At 53.5% G+C, this 12,863-nt stretch overlaps 4 protein-coding genes across 4 annotated transcripts; all 4 read right to left on the bottom strand.

The window, feature by feature from the left end:
* Positions 1 to 2,371: 2,371 nt before the first annotated feature.
* Positions 2,372 to 3,263, bottom strand: J4E86_006334 (uncharacterized protein; the record flags this gene model as incomplete). Its single annotated transcript, XM_051446863.1, has 3 exons — positions 2,372 to 2,521; positions 2,579 to 2,820; positions 2,900 to 3,263. The coding sequence occupies 3 exons, from the start codon at positions 3,261 to 3,263 to the stop codon at positions 2,372 to 2,374; spliced, it is 756 nt and encodes a 251-aa protein (XP_051302438.1).
* Positions 3,264 to 5,478: 2,215 nt separating this feature from the next.
* Positions 5,479 to 7,060, bottom strand: J4E86_006335 (uncharacterized protein; the record flags this gene model as incomplete). The annotated part of the gene is made up of 2 exons (XM_051446864.1): positions 5,479 to 5,576; positions 5,665 to 7,060. The coding sequence occupies 2 exons, from the start codon at positions 7,058 to 7,060 to the stop codon at positions 5,479 to 5,481; spliced, it is 1,494 nt and encodes a 497-aa protein (XP_051302439.1).
* A 676-nt stretch (positions 7,061 to 7,736) lies between these two features.
* J4E86_006336 (uncharacterized protein) lies at positions 7,737 to 9,224 on the bottom strand (the record flags this gene model as incomplete). The annotated part of the gene is made up of 1 exon (XM_051446865.1): positions 7,737 to 9,224. The coding sequence occupies one exon, from the start codon at positions 9,222 to 9,224 to the stop codon at positions 7,737 to 7,739; it is 1,488 nt and encodes a 495-aa protein (XP_051302440.1).
* A 1,366-nt stretch (positions 9,225 to 10,590) lies between these two features.
* J4E86_006337 (uncharacterized protein) lies at positions 10,591 to 11,534 on the bottom strand (the record flags this gene model as incomplete). The annotated part of the gene is made up of 5 exons (XM_051446866.1): positions 10,591 to 10,739; positions 10,790 to 10,880; positions 10,930 to 11,016; positions 11,071 to 11,424; positions 11,481 to 11,534. The coding sequence occupies 5 exons, from the start codon at positions 11,532 to 11,534 to the stop codon at positions 10,591 to 10,593; spliced, it is 735 nt and encodes a 244-aa protein (XP_051302441.1).
* Between the last annotated feature and the right edge of the window lie 1,329 nt (positions 11,535 to 12,863).

The following is a 12,863-nucleotide window of genomic DNA, read 5'->3' on the forward strand; positions in this document are numbered from 1 at the left end:
CAATGTCCAAGGCAGTCGCATGCCGTAACACGACGCGTACCCAGCTGTTGGCTTTTGGGGGCCGCATGCGAATGCGACAGCGTGAAGTCACGTCGCAACCATTTGGCCCGTGCCATCGAATGGGCTTTTGACATCCCAAGAGTTCCCTCGGTTAGACCTGGGCCCACTGCTACTCCAGGAACGCTGTGGCACATCTTACACCGATCAGCAAACTCTGTTCCTCTTATGGTCTGGCTTGTGGCTAGTGCGGTGAGCCTTACAGCCTGCGCTACTCGCGCCCAGCATCTACGTATACCTTGACTGATTAGACGGCATGGGATTTCACCCGTCGATCGGGACGACTGCCTTCTGTCTTTGAAATCGTGCGTGCATATTGCATACGATGACCAAGAAAGACCCAGAAGCTGCAAAACGATGAGGTTACACGGTCAAAGTACGAGGAAAAAGAAAGTATGAGCATGGGTTGCTTGAGCAAGTGGCCCCTGCTGTCAGTCAGCCATGCCTGGGCGTTGCTTGTCCCTACTGAGGTGTGTACGTGCTGTCAAATTCACTCACCACGCTTGGCGCGCTTGCGTATACCCAACTTCTGGCTTGAGGTCGCGCAAAGCGAGATGGTAAGACGCTGCGATAGCAATGGGGGCGGATGAAGCAGACTTCGTTGGCCGGCCCTGACTAGTGATGCTGTCAGACGCACGCTGAGAGCCTCGAGTCGCTGGCCCAGCGGCAAGCGCGGGGCTGGAGCTCTCCCCCAGGGCCCACGCGTTCTCTGCTCGACAACCCATCAACGTACGTCCTATGCACAGCAAAGGAGTCGCGACGCGCAGCAGCCGACGATGTCAAGATTCAGCCCCCCGATCTCGTGCGTTTCTCCTGCAGCGCCCGGCCGGTGAAGTTTTGAAACGGGCTGCCAGACGGTCGTAACACGCGGCTCGGCAACATCACCACGCCCGACCCTCGCCCACGCCTATCAGGAGTCGCAACCCTCTCGCTTCCGCCAGACTACCCAATCTCCGTGCACGGCTCACAGCCGTCGCAGCTGAGATGAGTTCCCCTTTGTAGCAATTATGACGCTTTTGCCGGTGGTTAGCTTGGCGAACCTACCCCAGGACGACGTCTTGGCTCTTGTTAGCTGCTCGATCGGGAAAGGGCATATGCCTTGGTCGTGAGGCTTCAACGTGGTCGTAGAGACGGCCGCTGTGACAGTCATAAGTGTGCCATGGACGCGTATGCGCAATACCTTCTTGCTCATTCTGCGGATATACTGACTTGCTCACTTGCCAACCCCGTTCTCACCTTGCACATCAATACTATATATTCGCCTTGTACATCCAATCCTCTCTCGACAGCTATTTCACCTTGGTACTCTATCCCAAGAAGAGACTACATAAACTCGGACACTCAACACATTCATCGTTTATTCATCACCTCACTACACTCGACTACCGCCCAAGTTCTTGACCTTGACGCCCAACCGCATCCAAACTCCATAGAAGATACCCGCCATCGTGGACCATGTCTCGCAACAGTAAGTCAGCTTACCGTCCCGTCCACACCTCCGACATCTTTCCTTCTCCGACACCACCGGCAGGCTGCGCCTCGGCTCAGCCCACCATACTTCTTTCGGCCTAGCGTACCGAAACATCCGCACCATGTCTTAATGGACTTCCTAACTTTCTCGATCTTTCAGCTGACCCACCTGTTCCCAGCCTATCTCTACGCCGTCAAGCTCCCGTTCCGGCGCTCACTCGCTTCCATCGGCATCCCGAGTCATCGCGACGCGCTTGCCGTTTACTTCCACTGGGTGCGACAGCGTTATTATCGCGCGCAAGATGTCATGGGCGATGAGCTGGCCTCGTCTGTGAGATCGGTAGTTGGTTCATGCGATGCGTCATCGCGCATGGATGACTACGATCTTACGGAGCCTCGGTCGAGGGTTCAGAGCGATACTGAGAGGTTCAGGGTCGACCTCCTGAGCATTGGTGCGGGTTTCGAAGGCGAGGCCGTCGCGCTATCGTACCCTACCGGTATCGATGTGAGGGGCTGAGTGGGCACAGCCCTGGAGGCCTGGGAATCAAAATGAGGGGCGCATGGGCATGGCGAATCGGCGTTTTGGAAGCGCTCATACTGGCAGCGATGGTTTTTCGCATTTTGGTCATGAGTTACGCTTTGCCAGTTTGTACAACACTTTGACGAATTTTGGATGGATAGATAAAGGACAACAGGCATAGCCTCTTTGGAGTAAGCGAATTGGACTGCAGGCATTTCTCAAATTGTGCATTTGCTTGACCTTGCATCTGCTCAACGTCAACAAGTGAGATAGTACTTTCGAATATTCTTGTCGCATGCTACGAGGTATGCGATATCTCATCGCTTAGTTGATAGCGATAGAGTATGCAGTCGTAGTCAACTTCGCATTGCTTCCAGTAAACACCTCTGTACCCGCCTGCACGACTTGCAGATACAAACTACTCGTGAAACCATTGCTCCCGTAGTTTGCCAACAAGTACTGGAAAAACAGATTCTGCGTCGACGCATTAGCTTCTCTATTATCTCCACAAAGTAGACTCATGTAACGTACCAAGTCGGCGCTGAAGTTCGTCGCCCGCCCGCCACGAGCAACAAAACTGTATACCTTGACCGAACCGTTGAGACCGTATGCGAGGTCAAAGATCTGACCGCCGATAGTAACGGTTGCGATGGGTGTGAAGGGATATCCGTTCGCGGACAAGGGTGATACGCCGCCGTAGACACCTAGCCAGACCATGACTTCGAAGAGATTGGTGCCGCTGGCTGATGCGCCGAGGAAGGTGTCGTAGGCCACTGCGAGATAGCACATCGAGGTTAGCCTACATATCCCAGAAACGAAGAGAGTGCATGAGAAGAGACATGAGAAGCATACCATTGACCCGCAGATCGGTTCCAGTGTAACTCCACTTCCACGTCGTCGGCATACTTGTGTAAGTACCGATTTGCTTCTTCGTAAAGCCCGTCTCGACGTTCGTGTAGCTCTTGACTTGGTTGGGCGTGCCAGACCATGACCATGTTGTTGACCAGGCTAGGCCAGCTGTGCTGCTATAGCTGTCGATTTGAGAGCACTGAGAGCCGGTTCCGGAAGAGAAGCCCCAGCCGTTGGTGTAAAGTGTGTATGGGCCGGATGACTGAGATTGGTATTGGCCGCACTGAGCGGCGCGGGGTAGGAGGGAAGTGGGTGCGGCGAGCGCGGTTGAAGAGAAGAGAAGAAGAGCGGCAGTAGAGAACAACATGTTGAACGATGGATGTGAGTTGGAGCTGTGGTGAGTTGTTGATGAATTAGGTGGATACAAAGCAGGTGCGGGTGCCTTATGTACCTTTCTAGGTGCTCTGATCGTCCATCTCTTATGGTTTCGCCTCCACATCCTACAAGCGACCACTCCTCTTCGCAACAACTTATCACATTTGGATGCTCCGCCCTTCCGTTCACCTGTCTTCTACTAGTCGTTCCGACGTATGACCCACAAGCCGACATCGCAGACACGCGTAGATCTTTCCATGAGCCAGCAACCAACCATACTCATCAACGCTTCGCTAACTCTCGCTGAAGTCCGCAAGCCACTGAATAATCTTATGCCCACCGGATACCATCTTTCCATCGAAGAGGAAGTTCTGAAAGCCAGTGTAAGCCATAGTCATGCACGACATCAACCGGTCCAATCATTGGCGGTCAGGGTCCACCAACGTAGCTCGCATGCTGCACGCGCGGGACGAACCACGATTCAAGGATCGAGACCGGACTTGAATAACCTGGTTTTGGGAACGGAAGTGCTACGGATGCGGACCGAAAGACCAATGGATGACATGCAAAGGAAGGTCGAGAAGCATGCATGCATCGGTGGCGTGAACGTTGTGGGTGACTTGGAGTATTGAATTCCGGGTTACCCTATCAGATGGTGTGATCGAAGGAGGGGATGGCAAGAGCATACTAGCGCTGCTGAGGAATGGGTGAGGGATCGTGCTCTAGCTTCCTCTTCGACATCGTAAGCGCTGTGGAGCTAAAGTGATGACCGCGTTCTACATCCACAGCGTGCAGAAGGACGTCTGAGCTACGGATGTGATCAGCCCTCCCAAGCCCTGTGATGCGCCGATAGTCGCCACTCTCTCCGAGCGTGTGAAGCAGCATCCCCTCTACCTCATGGCTTTCGGTACCGCGAAGAGATCTGCGCAGTGCGGAAAGGTCTCGTGAACAAGTCCAGCCCAGCTCGAAGAAGGTAAATGGCACGCAAGTCTCGCCGAAGATACGAGGACACAAGTCGCGCATGCGCTCGAACCGAACACCATTATCTAGCTCTTTCGTTTGCTGCGCCCGCCGCAGCATGTTTGCTCGCCGCACTAAACCAAGAAGGCTAAGCTCTTTCCTAAGGCTGCAACGTGGAGCTTGTTGATCCTCGGCGCGTCTGAAATCAGGGTAAAACATACCATTGCCAACAAGTTGGGGGGTGTGAGCGCGGTATCCTTTCCTGAGCTTTACGCTGTGCGTTTTCGAGTGCTCCGTCATCTCCAACGTTCACTGGCATGTGCCAGGGCGACGATGCGAGCATTCTGAAGGAGACCAGCGTCGCATACCGAAAGCTGAATTACGACGAGGCAAGCTTAGAAGATGCCGTAGACAGAGCCGCGAAAGCATAGAAGAGATTGCCCAGGCTACTGCTCACATCGTCAAGGCTGAGAAGATAAGGTGTTCGGGCGAGCCTAGAAGAGATCCTCCGAGAGATTGGAGAGATCGCAGAAAGCAGTGGCTTCCTACTTCTAGACCAAACTACGGCAGAGCAGGTCCGCCCAAGCTAGAAGATGTAAGTTGCACACTTGCTGCGCCGCATCTCATGAGCTGGGTACTTCTCACGGCATCACCACAGATTACCGAGCGTGCAATTGACTTGCGCACAGCCCCGGTCACGACTGAACCACTCTCTGGTGTGGACATACCTTCAAACCACAACGAAATCATCTCGTGGCACGGCGAATAAGTAGAGGGCAGCCTGGTGCGGCGCGCGCTGGTGAGCACAGATTGAATGCAGGGCGACTACATGGCTTTTGCGCGTCGAGGAAAGCAACAAAATTGTGATATGTCGGCGTCGGGGTGTATATCGGGTCGCAAGTTCAGCCATTGAAGGAGACGAGCGGAGGACGCGTCGAAAGTCATGAGGTGTTCGCGTCGGGGGCCGCGGCTTCTCAGACCTCACGTGATCGGTTCCGCCGGCTAACCATCTAGAGGCTAGATCATGACGTAGTTTATCACCAAATCCAATCTATGGATAATCTGCTGTCCAAACAACAGCTGCCCGCAACAACGCACGCAACACCTGCAAACCCAGGGATTATACATTCACGGAAGTGGAGATGTGATCGGTATCTGTGCATTACACATGCTCGTTGATGCTAATCCTCTATTAATGAGCCGCGCCCCCTCGGTATGCGGCAACCCCAGGTCAAATACAACCCGCCTCAATCATCGAAATCCCAATACGCCTTATCCAGCTCCGCTTGTATGCCCTCGATCAACCTCATTTCGTGTGGCTGGACCCGGAACAAGCGCGGTCCGCCTACACATGGGTTGGAGCATTCGCATGCAAGCGAGGCATCTAATTGTCAGTCAGTACATATTCCACATGCCTTTATATGGCTACCTACTGTTCGTTATGGTGGTCTGAAGACCCTGTTCGAGACTACGTATAGTGGCAGTATGGTTATTGCGCTTGTCGTTCAGTAGCCCCGTCCAGTAACTCCGGGTAGAATCTTTGATGCAACCGCTCATTGTATACCTGATTCCTTTTGTATTCCTGAGAGCGACAAGACCATTCCAGCCGGTGATAAAAAATATGTCAATCCACTTCTTTTGGCATGGATGAAGCGGTTTCCAAGGGCAGTTGGCAAGCTCATGTTCAGGACCAATGAAGCGAAAATCGATGATATCGAGGTTTCCTAACCCAGCCATAGAAATGACATTAATTGGAACAACGCCCCTCTGAAGCGGTTGTCCAAGTTGAGGACAAACGCCCCCGAATGCCAAGAATTCTGTCGCAGTCATCTCAATTTGAAGCTTCTTCAGGAAGTTACCAGGAATTACTATTCGCCTGAGTTGGCGCCAGATCTTTTCAGGTGGCGCGGCGGGCCCAATGCCGTCCCCACGCGTACGAATTGTGGTAAATCGCTTCACAGTATTGCGGTTGGCGACTTGGGTGGCTTCATCCTTGACCTGGCGACTGACGCGCATGATCTCCATATTGGGACGCTGTATATTGGGATCTCGATTGCGCCCTACGCGCTCGGGATTATCGTACGACAGGCCATATCCAAGCACAAGCTTCTCCGCGCCATCACGCTGTGTAACGACATCCGGAACAACGACTGGCCCGATGACGTGTAGGTAGATGGCTTCGCGCATCTCTAGAGGTAAGTCCAGCAGCCGGAAAGATTGCCCTGTACCTTCCCACCACAAGCGCTGCTCCTCGTACTGCGATTCCGGGAGCCTCATCGCCCACATATCGTCTTCGGCAGTGCAGTACGTATCGCGGATCCATGCAGCTGCGTCGCGCTTGGTTTTCCTAATCCTGCCAAACTCGGTGATGATCATGTCTTCAGCGACACATTTCGCGGATGGGATATCGATCGCAACGGTACGGGTGTAGCCGTCCGACCTCAGCGGCTCGGTAAAGGTATACCAGTCACTATGGACGCTTGTATCGTGCCGAGCGATAGCACGTACAGCTTCGATATCGTCGGCATCCGCCTGAGATAATACAAGTAGCTCGTTCTGATGCTTGTGGCAGTGGCTGTGCTGTGACAAAAACGAGAAATTGCTCCTGCGCTCTTCTTGTATGAACTCGTGGAGAGCAGCGATGATGTCGGAAGGCTGCGGTTCAGGTGTAATGACTTCACTCCCGTGTTGCCTCTTCGGCCCAACGCCGTCATTCCGAGCAGATTCGTCGTCGCTGTCGCGTTGTCTCTTCGGCATGATATCGTCGGTTGCGTGGGTGAGATTGGACGCAAGGCGAAGTGTAGAGAGCGTAGATATTATGTCCTCCATAGTATGAATGGTTGCGACTGTGGCCGTGAGTGAAATGACTGTTGCGTATTCCGGAGGTGAGCGGTTCCTAGGTATACGTACCAAAGTTTATCACCTGAGCAGGTGCGCAGCAGCACGTCTGGGCTGCGTCATCCGCGGCACTAGTCTCTATTCGTACTAGTGCGCAAACACTACCGTGAAAGCCTTGGAATGAAAACACAAAGGAGCGCTGTTTGTATAGTGGAGTGAAAGGAAAAGCGCGCGCATTATTTTTCTCAGTGATTCACTACTTGTGATGTCTTCTGTAGATAGTGTATTTCCCACTGATCTACTCCGCACATTATTAGCCATGGTAAACAAAATATCGGCGCCGCCTCGACAAGAGAAGGAAAGACTTGAGGTGGCTTGCTGTATACATCAGTCTATGATCCAAAGATCGACCATATTTGAACACAATGTAGACTTCTGGGAGGCGAATGTTCAGTGTTTTTCCAGTGTGGGGTGGCGCGGCGCAGGTGGAGCGGATCCATTTCCGGATAGCATCGATGAGATGCAAACACTGTGGACATGAGAAAAGATGATTGAATATGTGAAATTTGATTTGACATCGCTATTCTGATGCTAGACTCATAAGTCGTAATAAGCGAAGCGCCTATACAAGGGCTTCTTGGTATATATACATGTTCCCATCACCCAACTATGCGTAAGACTGAGCAGAGCACGTGAAGGGACTTCGTACAGCACCGGAGTTGTACTGTGTGATGATATCCTCGACGGACGCGTAGGTACCGGCACCAAGAACAACAAGTCCAATGACGAATACGATGGAGTTGAGGATGCTCAAGGAGATGTTCTTGGCGTTTGCATTCCACTTGCCCTCCTTGACGAGCTGGAACCAGAAGAGGGCGGGCCAGTAGAATGTGAATCCGGAGATGAAGAGGGAGGAGATGAGACCGAGGAGGGCGTTGAAGAAGGGAATGGCCTCGGCGATGATCCAGCCGATGACGGTAACAACGGTGATGAGACCGACCCAGACACCCCAGCCCTTGACGTCCTTGACGAAGCGGATGGGCGAGGTGGGGAAGATGCGGTCCATGATGTAGCGGCAGACGACGGTGCCGTTGATGGATCCGGATATGAAGATGACGGGGAGCGCGATACCGAAGGCGATGCGGGAGACGGTGTTACCGGCGGAGAGAAGAGCAGGCGACTTGACCTCCTGGCCGACGAAAGCGTAGATGAGAGCACCAGTCATGGTGTAGATGAAGATCTCAATCAGGCCGAGGGCCCAGATGGACTTGACGTAGTCTTTGGGAGTGTGCATCTCCGACATGAAGGAGAATTGGCAGACGGCGAATGAGTAGGCGAAGATGATGTTGGTGGTCGCCAGGAAAGCTTCGTAGAACGAAGTTCCGGGTTGTGGCCACGCGGACCAGTTGACTGCGCTCAATCCACCAGGAGCATCGTGCGCTTGGATACCAGTTGCGATGATGGTGAGCAAGATGGCGGCGATGATACTAATAAAGTCGATGTAGCCCAGGAAAGCGAAGTCGTGGAAAGTGGGTGGCAGAGCAAGAACCAGCAAGATGATCATGGATACTACACCCCATACGAGCGCGCATGTGGTGTAGTTTCCGATGATGTTGATAAAGGCGATTGTTCCGGTAAGCGCGTGCGACCCAACCAGCAAGATGAGGAAAAGTGCGAACATGACACCAGTGAGTTCCTTTCCGAATTTACCCCAGATGATTTCGACGGCATCCGAGTAGTGGTTCACATGCGGGTAGCGCATCTTGACCTGACCGACAACGTAGGATGTGTAGATTGCGACGAGTCCAAGACCGACGCACATGATGACACCGGGAACCATTCCGAGGGTTGCGAACGCGCTAGGAATACTGAGAGAACCAAGCGCAATAGCTTCGACAATCAGGCAGACTGTGAGTTGCTTCCAGCCGAGGCGGTGGAACTTTTCCGATCCCTCCTGGACGGTGGCAGTCTTGTCGACGGGCATCATGAGCTCGGGGTCGCTCTTCTTTCCCTCAGACGAAAGGTCGTCCAGACGGTAGGTCGGCGGTGCAGCAGCGTAGTGCCGCGCGGGAACGCCAGTGTTGACGCCGTTGGAGGCGTATTGTGGCTCAGGGTTGCCCGTTGTGAGCCCGTTGGCGTGCGGTACCTCCTGCATCTTGAAAAATGCAAATATGAATTTTGCAAAAATAACGGTGGGGTGGAGTCGTGGTCAAGTCGGAAGCTGGAGGGCACTCGCGACTTTTTGGTGTTTGGCGCCTGCTGACGAGCTAGTTTGCCCGGTACCCCAAAAGTAGCAGTAGAAGTGTAGGTCACAGGTCCAGTCGTCGGAATCGGGAAGACGGCGGCGCGTGATATCGACTGTCTGTGACGTACCGTGGGACCGGTGAGAAGGTAGTGTGAGTTAGCAGCGGCACGCAGGAATAACCGTTTTCCAGGCCAGCGGCTGCTCTTGTTTCTTATATCAGCACGTCTTATCTCTCCGCATGTTCTGCATGTGTAATAGAATGTTCCAAGCGGTCTTCCCCCGCGCGCTCCCAGCATGCTGGGCGACCGATGTTGACCGAAAGCTGGCTATCGAGGGCCTTAGCGAACTTCGGTCTATTGCTCGCATCGTACCAGAGCTTGGTGCGTGCAGCCAGAAGCGTTGCCCTTTAGTGGCGTCGTTAATGACGCGGTCCACATGGTGCGTCGCAGTTGACGTAAAATTTTCTCTTTTTTACGTGTTTGAGTGGTGAGTTTGGGGACGTGCTTGATGTGACATCGCCTGGATCCGTGCTAGGTGACATCAGAGCGAACCATGCATGCGGTTCTGGAGATAAGAGAGCTGCGGTGCTCACGCGACAACCTGTAAGCTGGGGATAAGCGTCTGCACTGGGTGGTGACGACGACAGAGGCGTCGCGTAGGGCTGGTTTGGCTGCATGGGGGCGGCGACAAGCCTTTAGGGCCGCGCCATCCCGGGCCTCGGCGGGGCTTGATAGATTAACCGAACAGGTACCGGGGCGCAAAACTCTGACTAAGGCTGCTCCGATGCGTCCCGTCAACTACACCCAGCGCGGTAATGCACGACGCGCCCCTCGGTGATTTGGTCTGGCCGCACTGCAGCTTGGCTGCTCGAAGGGTCATAGCAGGCGCGGCGTGACCGTGGCTTATCTTTGATCCAGGGTTTTGTGGAGTGCATTGCCGAACTTTGCGCCGCCCAATGATATGGGGGGTGAATGTGATTGCTTGGACACGGCTACCGTCTACCCCAGGATCCCAAAAGCCTCAGGGGGCACCGGGCACCGTGGGATGTTGCGCCATCATGGCGCGCTTGCCGAACAGCCGTGGTACTCCAGATTGGGAGCGAAGGGAGAATCCGTCGATCAAAGGGCGCAAATGTACTCGGGCAAGTTACTACAGTAAACACATCGGGTATTGGCTATTCGTGGACCCTCCGGCTCTTGGACAACGGACGGAACGGCATGCGACAGCCGTTGTCGGAAGCTACCTGAGGCCGCGGACTATGTACACTACTACTCAACTACGCCGCCGTCTTGAGAAACTCATCCACTACATGCGGGTCCTTCTCAACTTCTTGGGCACCTCTGCTTCGCCTGCTCTCCCAAGTCTCACCCACGTGGGCGTCTTCCGCTGTCGACTCAGGTGTAAAGGTAAACACGCGATGCTCACCTATAGTAGAGTTAGCTCATACTGCAGACTAAATATAGAGATATACCGACAATTCTTCCACGCTGTGCCCACCATGGGGTCTTCGACTTCCCAGTCCTCGGTGAGGAAGTGTGCAAATGCGCCATGAGTGACGACCAGGACCTGCTCCATTAGCAAACCGCTGTAAAGAGGAAACTAACGGCAGCTTTACCTGCGCTTCGGGCCTTTGGTACAGCCAGTTCCTGAGATCAGAAGCGCGCTTCGAGATGGCGCGCTTCTCGTATGCCCAATAGTCTTCCTGCGAGGCGTTAGTAAGCATGCATGCTGATGTCAAACCGGGAGATCGACTAACCTTGGAGTTCCAGCCCGCTGTCACCGCTGATGCATCAACTTTGCTGATGTCAAAATCGAGCTCACCCTCTGCGAACAGCTTCGGTAGGAATGCGTGGACGTCATCTGCTGTATCTGCAATTCCGACATCACATCCAATATTGCTGACTTCTTGCAAGGCTGGCAACAGCACGAACGGCACCTCTTTCCGCGCGAGCACAGGGCCAAAACTCAGTGACGCAGTTTGAATCGTTCGTCGTAGCGGCGACGCAAATACTATGTCTATTTCCTCATGATATTTGAACGCCGAGCTAAGCGTGCGACATTGTTCTTTGCCTTTTTCTGTCAGCACAGCATCGCGAATGCTGTAATTGCGCTGCGGCCAGTTAGTCTTATTGGATCCGAGGTTCTTCTTTATGATATGGGACATACGGTCGCGTTGTGTTCTCCTTGCGCATGGCGCACGATATGGATCTTGGGAGACATCGTGGTGTTGGTTGAGAGTTGCTGAATCTGCATTCTACGCTCGATGGTGGGGCTTGCCGAAGGAGCCACTAAAGTGCTATCGTGCAGTGGCGAATCTGAGATTGAAGCGTGAAAACTTGGTCTCACTGAAGCTCCTCAGATGCTTTCTGTGTTCAGTTCCAGCAGTGATATTGAATTTGGGTCTTGTCTTCTGCTGCGCAATAGCTCTGCGTTGTGTTCGTACTTGAATCCAAAGATACTTCGAGTCTGACACGGAAGGTTAGCCGAGACAGCCAGCGCTAACCATTCCTGGAAATGCATCTCGCAAGCAGCTTCTACATTGGAAGAACAGGTGTAGGACCGTGAATCCTTCGTCGGTAGTGAATATCCAGAACTGAAACCGAGTAAGGCCTCCAGGCTAAACAGTTGACATCTTCGACACGTTGCCGATGATGCAACCGGCTAGTCCAGCTCTGCGGTCAGCCCCTGGCTTACTCCATGTCTCTTGCCATCACCAGCTCTTCCTCTCTTATCGTGTTATCGCAGCGCATGCGTATTATCGGAAGTGACTTTTCGGGAGTCATGAATACCTATTGATGAGTGAATGGTGCCCATGCATGTAAGAGACTGGTTGGAGAGCGTGGAGCACGATCAAATAAAACTGCCGCAGCAAATGGGTCGAACATGTAGAGAACAAATCCGTTTGTGTTGAACTGCTGCCATTGGTATGCGCGATGTGCGCTGCTACTACTGACAAGCACGCGCGTGATGGATGGTGTTGAGTATTGGAAGTGAGCTGTATTATTCGGAAGGAGCGATGACACTCGAGCTTTAGTTAGCGACTTTCCACGACCGATGTGCCACCATGCCTCTACGCCATCGCGACGTACTCTTTAAGCTGGTCTCAACCACTAAAATGCATTCTCGAGGCGATGCAATTGATGCGACATTCAAGTACAACGCGTGAACCTTGTTCGCGACGGTCGTCCTTGCACCTGCCGCGACACTGAATACTCGTGACGTTGCGACGCGAACGCCGGTCTCCAAGCAAGCTTCGCGCATCCCGCATCGACTGTGATCATTGCCAAAGCCCAACCGGGGCTCCAGAATGTCACTTGTCAAAGCAGCGCAACTTTGGACAGAATAGGGCTCATTCGCACGCGCCCGCTTTTGTGTTGATATGTCATGTTCGGAACGCGTTGTACCTGGGCATCGTGAGTTCCTTCCCGATCGCGCGAGCCAATGCACGTTTTCGGGCAAGCTGGGGCATCGGATCCGCAAAAGACCCCGCAGCACTAGCGCAAGCAGTCTCATCTACCATCCAGGAAGCCTCACCATTATCCTGGACAT

Source organism: Alternaria arbusti, assembly GCF_024043155.1.
Source record: "Alternaria arbusti strain BMP 1465 chromosome Unknown scaffold_7, whole genome shotgun sequence".
NCBI classification, from domain to species: Eukaryota; Fungi; Ascomycota; class Dothideomycetes; order Pleosporales; family Pleosporaceae; genus Alternaria; species Alternaria arbusti.